Genomic DNA, 20,485 nt, shown 5'->3' with positions numbered 1-20,485 from the left:
TGTTCTAACCTTCTCAGATGAGTGTTCTAGGCTGTGGCTTCTGCTCTGATCTTCTCACTAGGGTAATCTCATCTGCTATCTCTTATTCAGATTTGTAAAACTGAGATGTGTGAAAACTCTTTAGTGTCTTCCTCTGGTTTTCAATGATGTCATGAAAGTATTCCCTACTGTACATCTTTTTTTTTCATTGCAATGGGAATTTGGAAGCCAGGGAGTGATAAACACATGAGATAAGACCATTGTCATGAACTGGAAGCTGATATTGCTTTGACTGGAAAGACGTATGAGGAAAAAATAGGTAGGTATGTTGATAGAAGATACATGCATACACACATTGATAATAGATAGACAATAAAAAAAGAGCTCAGAATAAATATTTTCATATCTATTTTAACTGTAAGAAATACTAGAGACCAGGATAACACCTTCACTTTTTATTTTCAGTAGTTGCCTAAGTATTTTCTAATATGAGATTAAATAGTGGGTAGGCAAAATAGTCACGAGAACACAAAAGTATTGTCTTTGTGTGCAATATTTTGATCTCACTCCAAAGAAGATGCAGTCATAGTAATATTAATAAGAAGTGGAAATACGGTAATAATATATTTTTCAAAATCGCAAATTAAACATGAAAAGAATAAATATTGATTAATTTTATTAATTATATTAAATTCAGGTCAAATAAATTTAAGTACTTCTTTTCAAAGTACTTTTTTTGGATAAAAAGCATGACATTTTCATTGTAAAAATTAGAAAAAGTATAAAGAAGTTAATAAAAATAACCCATAATCCTTCAGCTAGAGATAACCTTCATTAAACACATTGTTATTTAATTTCGGATTTTATTTCTATATTTTTTTTAAATTGATAGGAAAATACATATATGTTTGTGTGTGTATAACCTGCATTCCATTAATTATCCATTATAACATTTTTATAATTCATTAAGTAGTTAATGAAAAATAGCACTGTTTAAATGCTGCTCAATTTTTCATCATATGTTCATTTTTAATTTAATGAAACCCTGACTGTTAGACTTTTGGATTGATTGCAATTTTTCAATATTGTAACATTTCAGTCAACCTCTTCGTAAATATTTGAGGACTTTTGAAATGATTACTTCTGGATAAATTCCTAGAAGGGAGGCTATTTGGCACTAAAAATGAATCAACATATTTAAGAAATATATTTGATAGATATTGCAAAATTACGCTCAAAAAGTTTGCACACATTATTTATTCCCATCATCCAGATAGTGGGTAATCATTTCTCCTATATCCTCAAAACTAGAGGATGATCACAGAATCTGACTGATCAATCTCTTCAACTTACTTTCTGAACACCCTGATGTTAAGCAGGTGCTTAGTGTTTTCCTTCAATTTAGCAGGATCAGGAAAGTATCTGTAATGTGTGGTACCACTGACATCCATCACCCCCTCCTCCTGTTGTTTGTATATACTTTAGTGATTCAGAAACTCTGTTGAGGGTGTGCATAAATAGAGAGAGAGAGAGGGGGAAAGAAAAAGAGGGAAAAAGGAGAATAGGAATATTGGAAGAGTGGAACTGGTGAGTGGACATTTGAGTTTGCAACATCTACTTACCTGAATTTCTGTCAAATCTTGAAAGAGCTGACCCCCTCCAGTTGAATGTGGGATGTACAAAAATACTAGTTCTTCAGCCATCTTTTCTCCAAGAAACCGGGTATATGTACACTGAAAGTAACCCCTCCCTCTCACCTTTATGATTTTCAAAAGTGTTGAGGAATCTCCCAAGCCCAAGTGGCAACTGCACTCACTGCCTTATTTCTCAGATTGACATAGTGCAATTTCTAAAAGGCTTCTTCTAATTCTGGAATTAAGTCACCTGGTTTGTGACCAACGTTTTATAATCTATACTAAGCTTGGCCTTTAAGTGCTAGAACTAAACATTAGCTTCTGCTGAATTATTCATAGACCAAAACCAAACCCACGTTTATACTAAGCCTATAGAGACTCATAAATAAGGTGATTGGTGTTGAATATGTACATTTGTTTCCATTTTACTAAACTTTTTTCCTCTTCTCAGGGTAATTTTCAAATATTTCATGATTCAATTTTCTAGCATGTTTTCATAACAGTTTTATTGAAATATAGCTTATATACCATAAAAATAACTTTTTTGAAGTATACATTCAGAGGATCTTAGTATAGTCACAGAGTTGTGCAACCATTGCTATTATCTAATTTTAGAACATTTTTATCACCTCCAAAAGAAACTCCATTCCCATTAACCATTATCCCCATAATCATTAACAGTCACTCCCCATTACCCCCACCACCCAGCCTCTGGCAACAATAATCTACCTTTTGCCTCTGAGGATGTGCCTATTCTGGACATTTCATACAAATATGTGGCCTTTTAGGTCTGGCTTCTTTCACAGGGTTTTCAGGGTTAATTCATGTTATAACAGGTATCTGTACTTTCTTTCTTTTTGTTGTAAAATAATATTCCATTGTGTGGATACACCACATTTTGTTTATCCATTTATTAGTTGATGGACATTTGGGTTGTTTCCACTTTTTAGCTATTATGAATAATGCTGCTATAGAACATTCATGCACAAGTTTTTGTGGGGACATATGTTTTCAGTTCTATTGAGTATCCACCTAGTAGTGGAACTGCTGACTCATGATACATTCATGATTCTCTTCAACATATTCTCTCCCATGAAATGCTGCTATGTATCTACTTCTTAGAAGAGGCTTTTAGTTCTCCACCATTAGAGAGACTGATAAAAGAATCCTGGAATTTGTATCACAATGTTTGAGTGATGTCAGTATCATGGCAGAATAAGTTGTTTCCTTTGTCTCTCCCCTCTAAGTTACAATCAGAGGACACCCACTGAGCAACAAACTGCTCCCTGCACAGCACACCAGAACCTCTGTGAGATCCATACAGCTATACATCTGAAGGTGGGTGGACCAGACCTCTGAGAGGCAGTGGAACTAGGGGAGCAGCTCTTTCCCCCTCCTCTAGTGGTGGTGGGGGAATGCATTAGCCCCTGCATCTCCCCCAGTGGTGGTAGGTGGCACCTGCAACCTGAGGCTTCAGGAGCCACAGCAGAACCTGTGATGCAGCCCCTAGTGGTGGCACCCTCAACACTGCTCTACCAGCAGTGGAGGCTGCATACAAGACCCCAGGCCCCTGGCAGCAGCAGCAACACCCATGAACCTTGGCAGTAGTGCTGCCAGCACCCTCAGAGAACCATAACCTGGGAGCAGCAGCACAGGTAATACACAGGACAGCAGCACACAAGCCCATGGAGAGCCAGTAAGAAAACATGAGACCCAGGCGACCCTAGAAGCAGCAGAAGTGCTCACAGCCTGGTGACCACAGTGGTGACACAACAATTGCAGTGACATTGTAAGCAGCAAGGCAACAGCAACCTTGAAGGCACAAGCAGCACAAGGAGGGCACTGATGATGCCTCTGGCAGAGGCAGTGGAAGGTGAAAAGTGCAAGCTCTCAAATACAACCAGAAGCAGCTCAGAATCAAAGTAACCAAAGTGTTACCCATATAAGAAAGGTGTTTGTAAAACAGATGCACCGGCAGAGGAACAACTCATCAAGCACCATGAAGAACTGCAGTAATATGGTAGAACAGAAAAAAAATAACTCTCCAGAAACCAAACTTTAAGTCACAGAAGATTGTGATCTAACTGAGAGAGAATTCAAAATAGTTGTCATGAAGAAACTCAATGAGTTACAGAAAACTCAGAAAGACAATTCAATGAGGTCAGGAATAAAATTAATGAACAGAAGGAGTACTTCCCCAAAGAGATTGAAACTCTAAACAAAAACCAACAAAACAGAAATTCTGGAGATGAAGAACACAATTAATGAGGTGAAAAATAAAGTGGAAAGCATTGGTGATAGAGCAGACTATATGGAAGAGAGAATTAGCAAGCTTGAAGACAGAAATCTAGAAATGATTCAGGTGAAAGAGGAGAGAGAACTAAGATTTAAAAAAAAAATGAAGAAATTCTATGAGAAATATCTGACTCAATTAGGAAAAACAATGTAAGGATAATGGGTATCCCAGAAGAAGAGAGGGAGACAGGAACAGAGAGCTTATTCAAAGAAATAATAGCTCAGAACTTCCCCAACCTGGGAAAGGAACTGAATATACAAGTACATGAAGCTAATAGAACTCCTAATTATCTCAATGCAAAAAGACCTCCTCCAAGGCACATTAAATTAAAGCTGTCAAAAGTCAATGACAAAGAAAGAATATTAAAGGTGGCCAAAGAGAAGAAAATAACTTACAAAGGAACCCCCCATCAGGTGCTCAGCAGAAACTCTACAGCCTGGGAGAGCATGGAATGATATATTCAAAATATTGAAAGACAAAAACTATCAGTCAAGAATATTCTACATAGCAAAGTTATCCTTCAGATATGAAGGGAAAATAAAGGCTTCACCAGACAAACAAAAGCTGAGAGAATTGATTGCAACTAGACCTGCCTTAAAAGAAATGGTGAAAGGAGCCCTCTTACCTGAAACAAAAAAGCAAGGGTATACAAAGTATTGTGCAAGATGATAAAAAGACAGAATCAGAAAATTGCAATTCTAGATCAGAATAGGTTATTAAACACTTAATTATAACATCAAGGCTAGAGGGAAAGAAAGCATAAAAATAACTATAACCACTTCAATTTGGTAACAAACTCACAACATGAAAAAGGATCATTTGTAACAAGAAAATCATAGAAGGGGAAGAGGAAAAGGACAGAGCCTGCTTAGGCAAATGGAGATAAGATGCTATCAGCAGAAAAAGGACTGTCTCATCTATAAGATCTTTTACACAATCCTCAGGATAACTACAACATAAAAAGTCAGAGCAGGGGCCGGCCCAGGTGGCGCAAGTGGTTAAGTGCACGCGCTCCACTGCGGCGGCCCAAGGTTCACCGGTACGGATCCCAGGCATGCACCAATGCACCACTTGGCAAGCCATGCTGTGGCGGTGTCCCATATAAAGTGGAGGAAGATGGGCACGGATGTTAGCCTGTGGCCAGTCTTCCTCAGCAAAAAGAGGAGGATTGGCAGATGTTAGCTCAGGGCAGATCTTCCTCACAAAAAAAAAAAAAAAAAAGTCAGAGCAGAGTCACAAAACATAAATAAAGAGGAAACTGAGGAAAACATCACAGAAAACCACCAAACTAAATGGCAGACAGAAATACAAGGATGAAGAAACAATGGAAATATAGAACAATCAGAAAACAAAAGATAAAATGGCAGTATTAAGCCCTCATATTTTAATAATCACTTTAAAAGTAAATGGATTGAATTCACCAATCAAAAGACACACAGTGACTAGACGGATTAAAAAACAAGACTCAACAATATGCTGCCTCCAGGAGACCTATCTTAGCTCTAAAGACAACCATAGGCTCAGAGTGAAGAGATGGAAGATGATACTCCAAGAAATTGGCAACCAAAAGAAAATGAGTGTAGCTAAACTTTTATTAGACAAAATAGACTTCAAGCCAAAAAATAATAAGAAACAAAGATGGATCTTATATAATGATAAAAGGGACATTCCACCAAGAAGACATAGCACTTATTAATATATATACAGCTAACATAGGAGCACCAAAGTATATAAAGCAACTATTAACAGATCTAAAGAGAGAAATTGATAGCAACACAATAATAGTAGGGGACTTTACCAGCCCACTTACATCAGTGGGTAGATCATCCGGACAGAAAGGCAACAAGGAAACATTGACCTTAAATGAAACACTAGACCAGATGGACTTAATAGATATATGTAGAACATTCCATCCAAAAGCAGGAGAATACAGTGCACATGGAACATTCTCAAAGATAGAGCATATGTTGGGAAACAAAACACGCTTCAGTAAATGTAAGAAGATTGAAATCATATCAAGCATCTTTTACAACCACAATGGTATGAAACTAGAAATCAACTAAAAGAAGAAAGCTGGAAAAGTCACAAATGTGTGGAGACTAAACAACATGCCACTGAACTATTATTGGATCAATGAAGAAATCAAAGGAGAAATTAAAAAATACGTGGAGACAAATGAAAATGAAAACACAACATACCAGAACTTATGGGATGCAGTGAAAGCAGTACTAAGAGGGACATATGTAGTAACACAGGCCCACCTGAAGAAACAAGAAAAATCTCAAATAAACAATCTAACAGTGCACCTAAAGGAACTGGAAAAAAAAAAATGGAGCCCCAAATCAGTAGAAGGAAGGAAATAATAAAAATCAGAGCAGAAATAAATTAGAGACTAAAAAGACAATAGAAAGGGTCAATGAAACTAAGAGCTGGTTATTTGAAAAGATAAACACAATTGACACTCTTAGCTAGACTCACTAAGAAAAACAGAGAGAAGACTTAAATAAATAAAATCAGAAATGAAAAAGTAGACATTACAATAGATACCACAGAAATACAAAAGATTATAAGAGAATACTATGGAAAGCTATAGGCCAACAAATTGGATAACCTAGAAGTGGATAAGTTCTTAGAATCATACAACCTCCCAAAACTGAATCAAGAAGAAATAGAGACCGAATAGACTAATCACGAGTAAAGAGATTGAAGCAGTAATCAAAAACCTCCCAAAAAAACAAAAGTCCAGGACTAGAGGGCTTCTCTGGTGAATTCTATCAAACATTCAAAGATTTAGTAACTAACCTCAAACTCTTCCAAAAAATTGAAGAGGACAAGATGCTTCCTAACCCATTTTACAACTCCAACCATTATCCTGATACCAAAACTAGACAAGGACAACACAAACAAGGAAAATTATAGTCCTATATCACTGATGAATGTAGATGCAAAAATCCTCAACAAAATATTAGCAAATAGAGTACATTAAAAGGATCATACACCACATCAAGTGATATTTATTCCAGGGAGGCAGGGATGGTTCAACATCTGCAAATGAATCAATGTGATACACCACATTAACAAAATGAAGAATAAAAATCACATGATCATCTCAATAGATGCAGAAAAAGCGTTTGACAAGATTCAACATCCATTTATGATAAAAATTCTTAATAAAATGGTCATAGAAGGAAAATACCTCAACATAACAAAGGCCATATATGACAAACCCACAGCCAACGTCACGCTCAATGGTGAAAACCTGAAAGCTATTCCTCTAAGAACAGGAACAAGATAAGAATGCCCACTCTCACCACTCTTATTCCTCATAATATTGAAGTCCTAGCCAGAGCAATTAGGCAAGGAAAAAAATTAAAGGTATCCAAATTGGAAAGAAGAAGTAAAATTGTCACTATTTGCAGATGACCCGATTCTATAAGACTCCAAATAATCCACCAAAAAACTATTAGAAATAATTAACAAATACAATAAAGTTGTAGCGTACAAAATTAACATACAAAAATCAGTCACATTTCTATACAATAACAATGAACTAGCAGAAAGAGAAATCAAGAATACAATCCCATTTACAATCTCAACAAAAAGAATAAAATACTTAGGAATAAATTTAACCAAGGAGGTGAAAGACTTATACACTGAATACTGTAAGACATTATTGAAAGAAATTGAAGAAGACATAAAGAAATGGAAAGATATTCTATGCTCATGGATTGGAAGAATAAACATAGTTAAATGTCCACATTACCTAAAGCAATTTACAGATTCAATGCAATCCCAATCAAATTCCAACAACATTTTTCACAGAAATAGAACAAAGAATCCTAAAATTTATATGGAATAACAAAAGACCCCGAATAGCTAAAGGAATCCTGAGAAAAAAGAACCAAGCTGGAGGTATCACACTCCCTGATTTCAAAATATACTGCAAAGCTATAGTAATCAAAACAGCATGGTACTGGCACAAAAACAGACATGCAGATCAATGGAACAGAACTGAAAGCCCAGAAATAAAACCACACATCCTTGGACAGCTAATTTTCAACAAAGGAGCCAAGAATGTACAGTGGAGATAGGAAAGTCTCTTCAATAAATGGTGTTGGGAAAATTGGACAGCCATGAGCAAAAGAATGAAAGTAGACCATTATCTTACACGATACACAAAAATTAACTCAAAATACATTAAATACTTGAATGCAAAACCTGAAACCATAAAACTCCTGGAAGAAAAACATAGGCAGTACACTCTTTGACATTGTCCTTAGCAGCATCTTTTCAAATACCATGTCTACTCAGGCAAGGGAAACAAAAGAAAAGTAAACAAATGGGACTACATCACACTAAAAAGTTTCTGCATGGCAAAGGAAACCATGAACAAAACAAAAAGACAACCTAACAATTGGGAGAAGATATTTGCAAATCACATATCCAATAAGGGGTTAATATCCAAAATATATAAAGAACTCATACAACTCAACAACAAAAAAATGAACAATCCAATCAAAAAACAGGCAGAGGATCTGAACAGACATTTTTCCAAATAAGATATACAGATGGCCAACAGGCACATGAAAAGATGTTCAACATCCACTAATTATTGGGGAAATGCAAATCAAAACTACAATGAGGTATCACCTCACACCCATCAGAATGGCTATTATTAAGTCAAGAAATAACAATTGTTGGAGAGGATGTGGAGAAAAAGGAGCCCTCATACACTGCTGTTGGGAATGCAAACTTGTGCAGCCACTATGGAAAACAGTATGAAGATTTCACAAAAAATTAAAACTAGAAATACCATATGATCCAGCTATTCCACTCTTGAGTATTTATCCAAAGAACATGAAAACACTAATTTGAAAAGATATATGCACCTCTATGTTCACTGCAGCAATATTCACAACAGCCAAGACATGGAAGCCGTCTAAGTGCCCATCAATGGATGAACGGATGAAGAGGATGTGGTATATATACACAATGGAATACTAATCAGCCATAAAAAAAGAGAAAATCATGCCATTTGTGACAACGTGGATGGACCTTGAGGATATTATGCTAAGCGAAATAAGTCAGATGGAGAAAGATAATTACCATATGACTTCGCTTATCTGTGGAAGATAAACAAACAAACAGATATGGAGAACAGATTGGTGGTTCTTCTCAGAGGGGAAGGGGATGGAGGCAGGGCAAAAGGGATAAAAGGGCACATATGTATGGTGATGGATGGAAACTAGACTTTTGATGGTGAACATGATGCAGTCTATACAGAAGCCAAAATACAATGATGTACACCTGAAATTTACATAATGTTATAAACCAAAGTGACCTCAATAAAATAAATTTAGAAAAGAAAAGAAATGTTTGAAACTTTATGCTTAAATCAAAGGAACTCATCACTTCCTATTACCTATAATACTCTCTCTCCTGACACATGCCTCTGTCTTTGTTTCTACACCAGGGTAAAAAAAAAGGATGTGAGTTATTTAGGCTAACTCAATTCTCCTTTACTACAGTGAAAGTTTGTCTTTGCTGTATGATTCGGTGTGATTAGTGTCCCTTTTTAGAACATAAGTTCCTTAAAGACAAAAACTGTGTTTTCTCCTTACTCTCACAGCTCTAAATATCTAATATAGTAATATGCCCAGATTAAGTATTTGGTAAAAACATTTAAAACAAAAATGGGCTAGCAGATTAAAAAAGAAATGTGATGATATACGTCATGACAAAACGCAGACTCAATTTGTGATAAACTATAGAAAGAGCATTTTTCATAAAAGCTAAATTTGCCTTATAAATTTTTATTTAAATTTACATTGCTAAATGATTATTTTTCTGTTGTTTTTAAGCTGGCTTTCCACCTCTTTTTAAAATACATAGATTTCTGGTAAGGGTTATTTTTATACTGTGCCCAAATAACTGAGAGGAAAGTCATCCATTTTGTTCTAAACATAATTGAAGTTTATTTTGTTTGACATGGGAATAGGAGAAACCTGGAAAAGAATAATTAGTTTCAGCTTCTCCCGTCCCTTTCTGCAAATCTGTATAACCTGTGTTGTCACTACTGTGATTTGTTTAATTTTTATATTTAGCATTGGAAAGTGAAAGAGCAGACCATGGCTTCTCTTAGTTCACCCTCCCTCTGTGTGTGATGATATCGCTTAATATACAACCTTTCAAACTGTTCACAGTGGGTTGACATACTAGAAATTGGTGTGTCCCAACTCTCAGGCAATCCTAATGTAAAAAAAGAAAGAACTCATTTTTATTTTCTTTCTTTTTTTTTTTCCTGAGGAAGATTAGCCCTGAGCTAATACCCATTGTCAATCCTCCTCTTTTTGCTGAGGAAGATTGGCCCTGGGCTAATATCCACGCCCATCTTCCTCTACTTCATATGGGATGCCACCGCAGCATGGCTTGACAAGCGGTGCGCCCTGCGTGCTGGGATCTGAACCCTGGGGGGACACAGCAGAGCACACGCACTTAACTGCTACGCCACCAGGCCAGCCCCTCATTTTTATGTTCTAATGGAAGAGTTATAAGGTTACCTTGGCTCATTGAAACAATGAGTGTTATTTTTAAAGTAAGAACAATTATTTTTCAAACTCTTTTATTTAGAACATTTCAAAATAATAATATATAGAAACTTGAATTTTTTATTTTGTATTTCTCTTTCCTGTAGTTTTTGTAATGTTTTGTATACACATATAAGTTAGTTAGGGAAGTCACAGTTTGAATGCATATCATAGTGGGGTGTTTTTACTTTTTAAATTGAATCTATCTCAAATATTTCCCAAATTTCTTTTCTTTGTTCTTCCCCCAAAATTTCCCCAAATTGTTTTTAATTCAAAGCAGAAATATATTTTTTTCTGATTTGTAAAGGGATATGTATTTAAGAAAATATAAATGTGTAAAATAGAGTAAAACAATCTTCCTCCTCCTCATTTCACAGAAATGAGTTTCTCCAAGACAGAGAAGTGTGGGTGTGAGCATGTTATGAGATGTAAGACAGAAGAGGATCAGGTGATCAGAGAGGCAAGAGAAGAACCTGGAGAGTGATGCTATCAGAAGCATTGTCATCAAGACTTTTTTTTTTATTTTTGTGAGGAAGATAAGCCCTGAGCTAACATCCAGGCTAATCCTCCTCTTTTTTTTTGCTAAGGAAGACCGGCTCCGAGCTGACATCTATTGCCAATCCTCCTCCTTTTTTTTGTTTCCCCAAAGCCCCAGTAGATAGTTGTATATCATAGTTGCACATCCTTCTAGTTGCTGTATGTGGGACGCGGCCTCAGCATGGCTGGAGAAGCGGTGTGTCGGTGTGCGCCCGGGATCCGAACCCCGGGCCGCCAGTAGCGGAGCACGTGCACTTAACCGCTAAGCCACGGGGCCGGCCCCGTCAAGATTTTTAAATGAGGAAAGTCGAGTCAAATTGCACTAAAAGTGAATACAGAGGAAAAGTAAAGGGAATTAAAAAAATTTTTTTTATTAAACTTTCACTTTTTTCCTTAAAAGTATTAAGTTCAAATTTTTAAATAAAGATGGTTAGAGAGCATGGAAAATATGTCTTGCACATAGAAATCACTTAGTAAATGCTAATTCAACATGATAATAATTATGTGAACACATTACTTCTTGTAGTTGAAACCAAAAATCTGTTGGTTTATTATTATTAATCTGCCATCCCTGGCTGGCAAACACTTAAGGCTTTATTTCTTTGTTTCCACTTAGGCCTCTTATGTAAGGAGCTGAAGAGGAAATAAAATATACAGGATGAAAAGATGGCAATGTTGCCTCCCCCAGGACCTCAGAGCTTTGTCTACTTCACAAAACAGTCTCTTGCCCGCATTGAACAACGTATCGCTGAAGGAAAAACAAAGGAACCCAAAGAAGAAAAGAAAGATGATGATGAAGAAGGCCCCAAGCCAAGCAGTGACTTGGAAGCTGGCAAACAGCTGCCCTTCATCTATAGGGACATCCCTCCAGGCATGGTGTCAGAGCCCCTGGAGGACCTGGACCCCTACTATGCAGACAAAAAAGTGAGTTTATTGAGACTGTAGTTGCGCAGTCTCTGTTTGCTTAGTACAGAAAGATATTTTAAATTGAGATTAAGTAGAATTTAGTGAAAAACCACATCATGGGAAAAATTTTCAGTTAAATTCATATGTAGGATATTTAGAATAGGTACTTTTTCTAATTTTTCATCAAAACTGGTTCTGTCATGGTCATACTATTTTGATTTCCTTAATCTTTTACAAGCGTTCAATATGATGTTCTGCCTTTTTGGACAGGACAAAAATGCTTACTGGTAGAAACAAAATAATTGTCGGTTGGAGAAGTAAGGCCTAGGGATACGTCTGGAATGCATCTGCATGGAGGTGACAGCTGAATCCATGGAAATATATAAGATCACTCAACTAATAGTGGAGTTTAGAGAGCCACTTCATTTAGCGTGTTAGAGAAAAAGAGGAGTCTGGGATGGTCAGAAAGGTAGGACAAAAATCAGAAAATTTCCCATTGGTCAAAAAAGAAAGGAAGAGAGTCTCACCTAAAATTACCCAGAAATTTGAGGATACAGAAAGGCTATTGGAATGAGCAAGGAGGACGAGTTGGTAACTTTTTGCAAGCAGTTTATGTTAGGTGATGGCAATCAAAGCAAGATAGTGGTGGAGAGCAAATAAGAAAAGGAAGTGGGTGGCACTACGTGCATCCTGAGAAATTTTCCACCACAAAGATAATCATATGAGGCACCAAGTAAATTGAAAACCTATATGAGGCACCGGATAAATTGAAAATCTTTTTAGCATAGGTTGTAAATGGCACGTTTGAAAGAAGTGAAAAATTATTCTTGAAAAAATACAGAGGGTTGGAGTGATATTGTAACTAGTTGCTAATGTTAACAGACAAAGTACAAGCTACAGATCAGATTGTATTTGCATTAGAAAAGTGGAGAGAATCTTATTGTCTGAGACTTGAGGGGCAAATAAGAGGAAGAATTTAAAAGTCTTGATATGTTGAAGTAAGTGTAGTCACATCAGAGGAAATGCATGTTAAATGGTGTCAATATTTTCCATACTACAGGAGTCGAAATTGTCTTTTGAGAGTCAATGCTGAGAGAAACAGAGCAGAGAGGCACTGATTGCATTAGGGAAATGGGAGAACATTTGAAACAACTGCTAGCAAGGGTATTTTCTATTGAGAAATTGAGAAGGAGGTTGCAATCGTTTCTGATTCAGTTGCAGATACAACCAAGTTGAAGTTGACCAAGAGGAGACAGTAAAGTATTAGATCAGCAAGCTCCATAGCTTTGCTGCACAGCACCTGCAGATGTATCTTTGAGAAGTCAAGACAGGCAGATAAAGTTCATTAAAAAATATTTTTATTTGTTTAAGATAAATAAAAGGGAATATTTCTTGATAGGACATCTAGCAAATAAAATAAAGCACGTATTTGCAATGTCTTGAGAAATATAAAATGTGATGAAATTAATTTTGATGGTAGAAACACATCTGCCTCAGTGGTAGTTGCTGTGAATGGCAATACCTAATATTTTGCTTCACATTAAAAAGCAGCATCTCAACAAGCTGACAGCACAGCAATAGAAAACAGGATACCTGAGAAGCGCTTGAAATATTACACAGCATTCTAACTAATCAATCCGTATTCTGACACTGAAAGGAAGAAGGCTACTATGTATTGAGAGTCTCAGTGTCAGGTGCTAGACTTTTTATACAAATTAGCACACGTATTTATCACAACCTGGGGAGATAGGAAGTAATACCCTATTTTTAGATGGGACAAAGGACTTGGGGAAAGTAAGTAACTTGCAAAATGTTACATGCTAGTAAGTTTTGTTGCAGATTTTTAGATTCAAGTTGATTTGACTCCCTACTGAGATATTCTATTGTGCAGCACTTAGTTTAGTTTAGGTTCTGTTGTATAGCGATTACTATGATAACAACTTTACAAAAATGAATGAAATCATGAATGAGTAAATAACAAAGCAAGCCAAATAAAAAATACTTTCTGATTTTACTTATTACTTCATCTCAAAAAATTTCTGAGTCTCTACGGATACCTGTTGTATTTCTCATTTCCAAAGGGGGCCTGGATGTACTTAACTAGCTACCCCTTAAGGAGGAAAAGCATCTTTCTGGAATAATCAAGTCAGAGATATAAACTAATATTGGCTTAAAGTGACTTGGGAGGTAAAGAGAAAATGTTCGCATTGGAATGGAGGATAATAGACTTATTAACTAACAGTAATTTTATCTACGGGATAGATGAATTTAATAGAGAAGGTTTGGTGTGGAGCTCCAACCTCTAGCCTTGGCCTCAGCTCCTTTCAAATACTACTACACCAACCACATCAAAAGCCTAACCCACACCCACATCAATATACTTGGGTAGAACTAGGTCAAACAAAGTAATCTATTGTTTCATGGTCCTCTATTCTTAACATATGAACAAATATACAAAGGAATACAGAGTCTTTTTATTTTATTTTGGTTTGGAGCTTTAAATTATCAACTTTTTATGCCCTGTCCTAACTTCTCAAACATTCTTGATAACAGTAGTTTTGACAACTGCTTGCAACTTTACAGTTGACCTCTCTCTGGATTGATTCCTTAACGTTTCAAGTTATTCACATTAATTGACAAAAACTTTATTTCTGCTACAAGGTGATCATTGCTTGGATTAAAAATCTTAATGACCCCTAATTTGACCTGGGTTCAGATTTTAATTTATATTTGAGTATAATTATCAATGATTTGTTAAAGAACACTTAATAAACTAGTGAGAGAAGTTAGGGTTTCATTTTTATGTGTGATAAATATATAAGTGCTTTGTAATAGTGTTATGCAGTGCCTTTATTATAAGTGTGTTTGTGTCTTTAAGAAAGAATAAATTGCCAATCACTCTTGCTATGGGTATTAAGCGGACAGGTACATTGTCTTATTAGCTTCATATCCTTGGTGCCTTAATGTTGCCTATAATAGCGGCAGCTGCTCCCAGCATTTGCTAAGAATTTACAACATACCAGAAACTTCAAAGCTCACAGACAATAGGTGCTAGCTCTCAAGCTGCCAAATGGTGGATCTGGTATTTAAAATAACTGTCCGACTCCGAAGCCTATGCTCTTTAAACACCATAATTCTCTAATTTCATTTTCAATAAATTCTTAAGTAAATGAGAAAAATGAAAAGAATTTATTCAGACTTTGACATCTACGCCTTTGCTAGTAGTATTTTAGAATTTACTAAAAAGACTGATACAGATCCCTCAAATTTCATAGGCATACCTATTTTTCTGACCTATAATTAACTCCTGGGCGTGTATAAACCCAGACATTCCTAAAGAAATTTTTAATGCAAATGCAAATTGGGAATTTAAATTTAAAAATAGCAAACTAATTTGTTTTTTCTTTTTTAATCTCAAGTAAAAGGTAACTTGATCTTGCCGAAGCTAGGCAGTAATGTGATTTTCAGATTACCTCAGGTGACCTCTGGTTCATGAGGTTTCCCTGATAATTCCGACAGACATATGACCCTGTCCCCTCTTTACTCTGATACTCCTCCATTTGTATTTCTCTGTTTGACACCTGTCACATCTTGCCTTGTATTCGAGTTATTGTGTTCTTATCACTTTTCTGGGAAGTTCCTTAAATGCAAAACTCATGCCTCATTTATGTTCAGACTCCTTTCATTGCTTCTTATGCCATAGTTGCTCACTGCACAACTGAAGAAAATAATGGATGAATGAATTTTCAAAAACATAGTATTTTGCTACTTAAGAAAACAATAGTTATACTCAAAGATGAGGTATTAATTTTAAAACTAATTTTCAGTGTAAAAGTGAACTTGATGTTAAATTATGTTCAGACACAACTGGTATAGTGAAAGAGACCAGGAAGATAAAAGGGCCTCTGAAAATAATAGATACTGGTTTATTTTCTTGAGAACACCACCACACACAGTGAAAAAGCAAGATACTCGAACTTATGTCTCTAATTTAGTGAAAAATGTTTATTGCCAGAAGCCCACTCATAAACTTCTATGAAATTCAGATTCAACAACAACAACAAAAGACCAAGTCAATGTCTTCCAGATTTCACAAGTAATTGCCTGCCAACTGCAGAAGAATAAGACAAGGATTTGAACTTGGTCTTTCTGATTTCCAGGCCAATTCCTTAGGTTATTTTAATGTTTTGTTGTTGTTGCTGTTTATTGGTTTGGGTTTTAAATTTTTTAACTAAATACCAAAGCCATGGAAAATGTCACTCATTTATGCAATGGTTACAATAACATTTGAAGAATATTTTCTTCTATTCATATTATTTTTAAAAATTACCATGGATAGTAGCAAGCAAGTCTTTTAATTTGTGTTTTTATTTTAGCTGTTATTAGTATTATATCTAAAATAGGAAAATTGAACCAGGTAGTAAGACTCTTCCAACTCTAGTACTCCTTAAATTTATGAAAATATTTTTTTGGAAGAACTCATGTTTTGGAATATTTGCTACTAACCATTACAGTAGTGAACAAAGATTAAAATTCTTAAGGTGTTATGTTAAAAATCAGGGATAGCTAGTTTCTGTTTGTTTTGCTTAAAATGCAGTGTAATGAAAGAAGGTGGTTGTATTTTAAACTAATTCCAATGGCCACAAGTTATTGTTACTGAAGTGGGTGTTCAGGGTTATGAAAAAGTGAAGACGTATTTTGGGAGCCCTAAGCAATATACGCTCATAAATGCCTCACTTCTTAATTTGCTGAGAAGAAATGGGCTTGGAGTTCATTGGCCAGCATGACATACATAGCTGCATCAATGACAATGGAACCACGTTACTTGAGTCTGATGACAGTGTTTCTTTAATATGACACTACCACATGGAGAGGTGAACTGCTGATATTAATGTGCTAGATTGAAATTTTGGATTCTCAATTTCATACTGTTTTCTTTTTGCTCCTGCAGACTTTCATAGTATTGAACAAAGGGAAAGCAATCTTCCGTTTCAATGCTGCACCTGCTTTGTACATACTCTCTCCTTTCAGTCCTCTAAGAAGAATATCTATTAAGATTTTAGTACATTCATATCCTTTTTAAAATGCTTATTTGCAGTGGTTCTTTAAAATGTAGTTTTTGCCATTTAATTTAAATTTTGATTTTAGTCCTTTTGTACCTGAAAAGACTGGTTTTAGTTTATCAATTTCAATATAATTTGGTGTAGGTCTCTGGGAAGAGTGGTAGAATGGCAATTTTGGCATTTTAGATAAATTACTTTTATCTATTATTCCGTTGTTCAAAGAGATTTAAGAAAAAGTCTATAAGCTTATTTAGAATTATTTTCTAAGGAAAAGTTGTTAGCATTTCAACGAGAATCATTATCAAATATTTAAAGTATGTGGTCTTTTATCATATTCCTTGATTCTAAGCTACCTTATTCAGCATGCTTATCATGTGCACTATTCTGACGAACTGCATATTTATGACCCTGAGTAGCCCTCCAGACTGGACCAAGAATGTAGAGTAAGTGGGTATAAGTACATTTTAACATAGTCTTAGTATAATCATTTTTATCCTTTCCTCTTCCTATCAGGAAGTTACTGCATCTATACAAATTGTGGTGTTTATCTTCTCAAGTAATATAGTTGCTTTCTTTTCAGTTATTTTTTTCTCCTCTATGGTATTAACTCGCTTTATAATAAGAATAAAATAATTAGATGCTACAAGTCTTTTCTAGAAGAACGAACTTATCAGATGACCTCCCGCATTCTTAGACAAGTTACATATTTCTTATCATTGGGTGTATTTCTGGTAGGAGCAATGTAGGAATTTTCTAGACAGATCTAATACCTATGTTCTTAGTTATTTTAAATACCTCTACTTTCTGGAAGAGTTTCTGATATGTACATTTTAAGATTTTCTAGAAAGACCTTTACTGCAGTTTATTCCACTATAGTGGGTCCACAAACCAAAAGATGCACCCCAGTAGATGCCTTCCTTTGGCTTATCAGAAAAAATAAATTATGAAGATTCCCATGGTGCTGTATTCATTTCACACTTAACATCCCAATTGATTCTTGTGTCTAGGTACACTTTTACTGGAATATATACTTTTGAATCTCTTGTAAAAATCCTTGCAAGGGGCTTCTGTATAGGAGAATTCACTTTCCTTCGTGACCCCTGGAACTGGCTTGATTTCGTCGTCATTGTTTTTGCGTAAGTACTTTGAGTTTTTTGAAATGCCAAACTCATGAAAATTTCAGACAGCATAATATTCCAGTAAGAGCAAAGCTTTGGAGTCTGACTTTTCCTGCATATAATGGTTGCATATAAAGGATACTATATGAAAGCCAGTATTGATAGGCAAATATTAATTTTTTCAGAAAGAACATTTCCCACTCAAAAGTATATGACATCACTAAGATTGATCATCTCCCTCTACACTCAGCACTTGGATGGGCAGTCTATGTGATGCCAATTAGGTTCACACTTTTTCCAAGTTCTTATTTAAGCCTGTTAATAAAACCCGTAAGAATCACAGAAAAAACACAGGTCTTTAATTAGAAGTATGTTGCTTTTTTTATTAACCTGTACTATTCAAGAGTGAATAAGTATATTAAAATATAGAAGCAAATCTTTTTATAAGGCTGTCACTGCACACTAAACCTAACATTAGTGCATTGTATATGTATTACATATGCATCCAGTTTACTTTTAAGGGAAAAATATTACATTAAGATATAATTTTAATTTATTCATATTGCTGCTCTTTTCCCAAATATATTTGTCAGAAACACTTCTTTATTTTTTTTAATCTCAGAACTAGATAAAATATTTTTCCCACTATCATTTTGAATTGTAAAAGCAACACGTGTTCGTTGGAGGAATTTAGACAGTAAAGAAGAGTCTTAAGATTTCTGGTCTCCCATTCCCTCTCCCCTCCCCTGCCTCCTTGTACATCAGGCTCGCTCCTGTCCTGGTCATATATGACAGCTGCAATTTCACCTACTGCCTGCTGATAAGACAACTTTGTGTCAAAGTAGGCTGCCTCTTCTTGGGGTGGGGAGGGGGTCCTCCTTTTTTATTGAGATATTATTTACATACCTTAAAATTTACCATTTTAAGGTATAGAATTCAGTGTTTGCCAGTATGTTCACAAAGTTGTACAACCAGCACCATTCTAATTCTAGAATGTTTTCATCACTCCCAAAATGCAGTCACTTCCATTCCCTCCTCCCCTCAGTTCCTGGAAATCACTCATGTATTTTCATCTCTATGGATTTGCCTGTTCTAGACATTTCATGTGAATAGAATCATATAGTATGTGGCCTTGTGTGTCTGGCTTATTTCAACTAGCATACAGTCTTCAAGGTTTGCTGCTGATATTTCATAGGAAGTTATTAAATATCTACATTACCATAATGTTGAGGTCTAATAATGTTGAGGTCTAATAATTGAAGCATTTAATTGTTTATTTAGTCATTTAAGTGTATGAAACCATTTTAATAGTATATTTGTATTTTGTTCACATCAAATCGAATTAAATAACATTATTTATAATAGGAAAAAAAGACTTACAGAACTCTATATTTAAATAAGAAGTTCCAAAGGTAGGAAATACCTTGACTAAAGGCACAGGTGAGTATCATAGACTCTATATGAATTCTGAATAACTCTGATTTAATTCTACAGGTATTTAACAGAATTTGTAAACCTAGGCAATGTTTCAGCTCTTCGAACTTTCAGAGTGTTGAGAGCTTTGAAAACTATTTCTGTAATTCCAGGTAAGAAGTAATTGGTGTGAAGCATTAGGCTGCTCATAACTCCCGCTATGTGGGAGTTGTTCTTTGTTTGTGTGTGTGTGTGTTGTCACTGTGTTTGTGTATAAACTCCCCTATTACAGATATGTGACAGAGTTTGTGGACCTGGGCAATGTCTCAGCATTGAGAACATTCAGAGTTCTCCGAGCTTTGAAAACAATCTCAGTCATTCCAGGTGAGAGTGGGGTTAAACACTGAGGCTGACTTTGATCTTTTGGAGGAAAGATAAGAAAAACTTTATTTTATGCACTTTTAATTAAACTTTACTTCTTATGGTTTTCATAATCGTTATTAAAAGTCAGCCTTCGAGTTTAATCAATTGCATGGGTCTTAGAGGATGAAGATGGCCATTTGGCCCACATCTCAACTTGAAATTTTCCCTCCTAACAGATCATTTTCCATTTTGCTTATCCAGGAATGAAAATTTCAATTTGTTTTAATTGCTTTTCGTATAGTTAAGAAAAAAGATAAAAAATATCAGCATGGGAGTATTGCATGACATACTGTTTTTTAATCTTTCCTCAACAAACCATTTCTTAACTGAAAACTAGTAAATTGTCACTGTCTGCTACAGTCCAGCCTCTTCTTTGTTTTGGTTTCATTACAGAGAGATGGTTTGTTTGACAAGCATTTACTGAATTAGCACTTTTAAAAATTATGTTTACGAGTGAGTGTGGATATGGTTTGAGCAACCAAATTATTCATTTTGACAATTTGGTTATTCTTTGGAAATATTTTACACT

General features: G+C 35.4%; 1 protein-coding gene across 5 annotated transcripts in view; it reads left to right on the top strand.

Moving 5' to 3' along the window:
- SCN9A (sodium voltage-gated channel alpha subunit 9) overlaps positions 1-20,485 on the top strand; it is a 155,862-nt gene that overhangs the window by 53,482 nt on the left and 81,895 nt on the right. For 4 of the 5 annotated variants that reach the window (XM_058549173.1, XM_058549170.1, XM_058549171.1 and 1 more), the window contains 5 exons: positions 11,650-11,957; positions 16,891-17,009; positions 17,356-17,445; positions 18,010-18,138; positions 19,615-19,706. In XM_058549173.1, the coding sequence (XP_058405156.1) occupies positions 11,700-11,957; positions 16,891-17,009; positions 17,356-17,445; positions 18,010-18,138; positions 19,615-19,706 (688 nt within the window). In that variant the 5' untranslated portion in view covers positions 11,650-11,699. Of the gene's footprint in view, positions 1-11,649; positions 11,958-16,890; positions 17,010-17,355; positions 17,446-18,009; positions 18,139-19,614; positions 19,707-20,485 lie in introns of those variants that run through there. The other variant, XM_058549174.1, reaches the window with a different exon arrangement.

The sequence above is a fragment of the Diceros bicornis genome, chromosome 10 (assembly GCF_020826845.1).
Source record: "Diceros bicornis minor isolate mBicDic1 chromosome 10, mDicBic1.mat.cur, whole genome shotgun sequence".
Classification (NCBI taxonomy): domain Eukaryota; kingdom Metazoa; phylum Chordata; class Mammalia; order Perissodactyla; family Rhinocerotidae; genus Diceros; species Diceros bicornis.
Note: the sequence above shows the minus strand (reverse complement) of the source record. Positions and strands in the feature narration are given on the sequence as shown.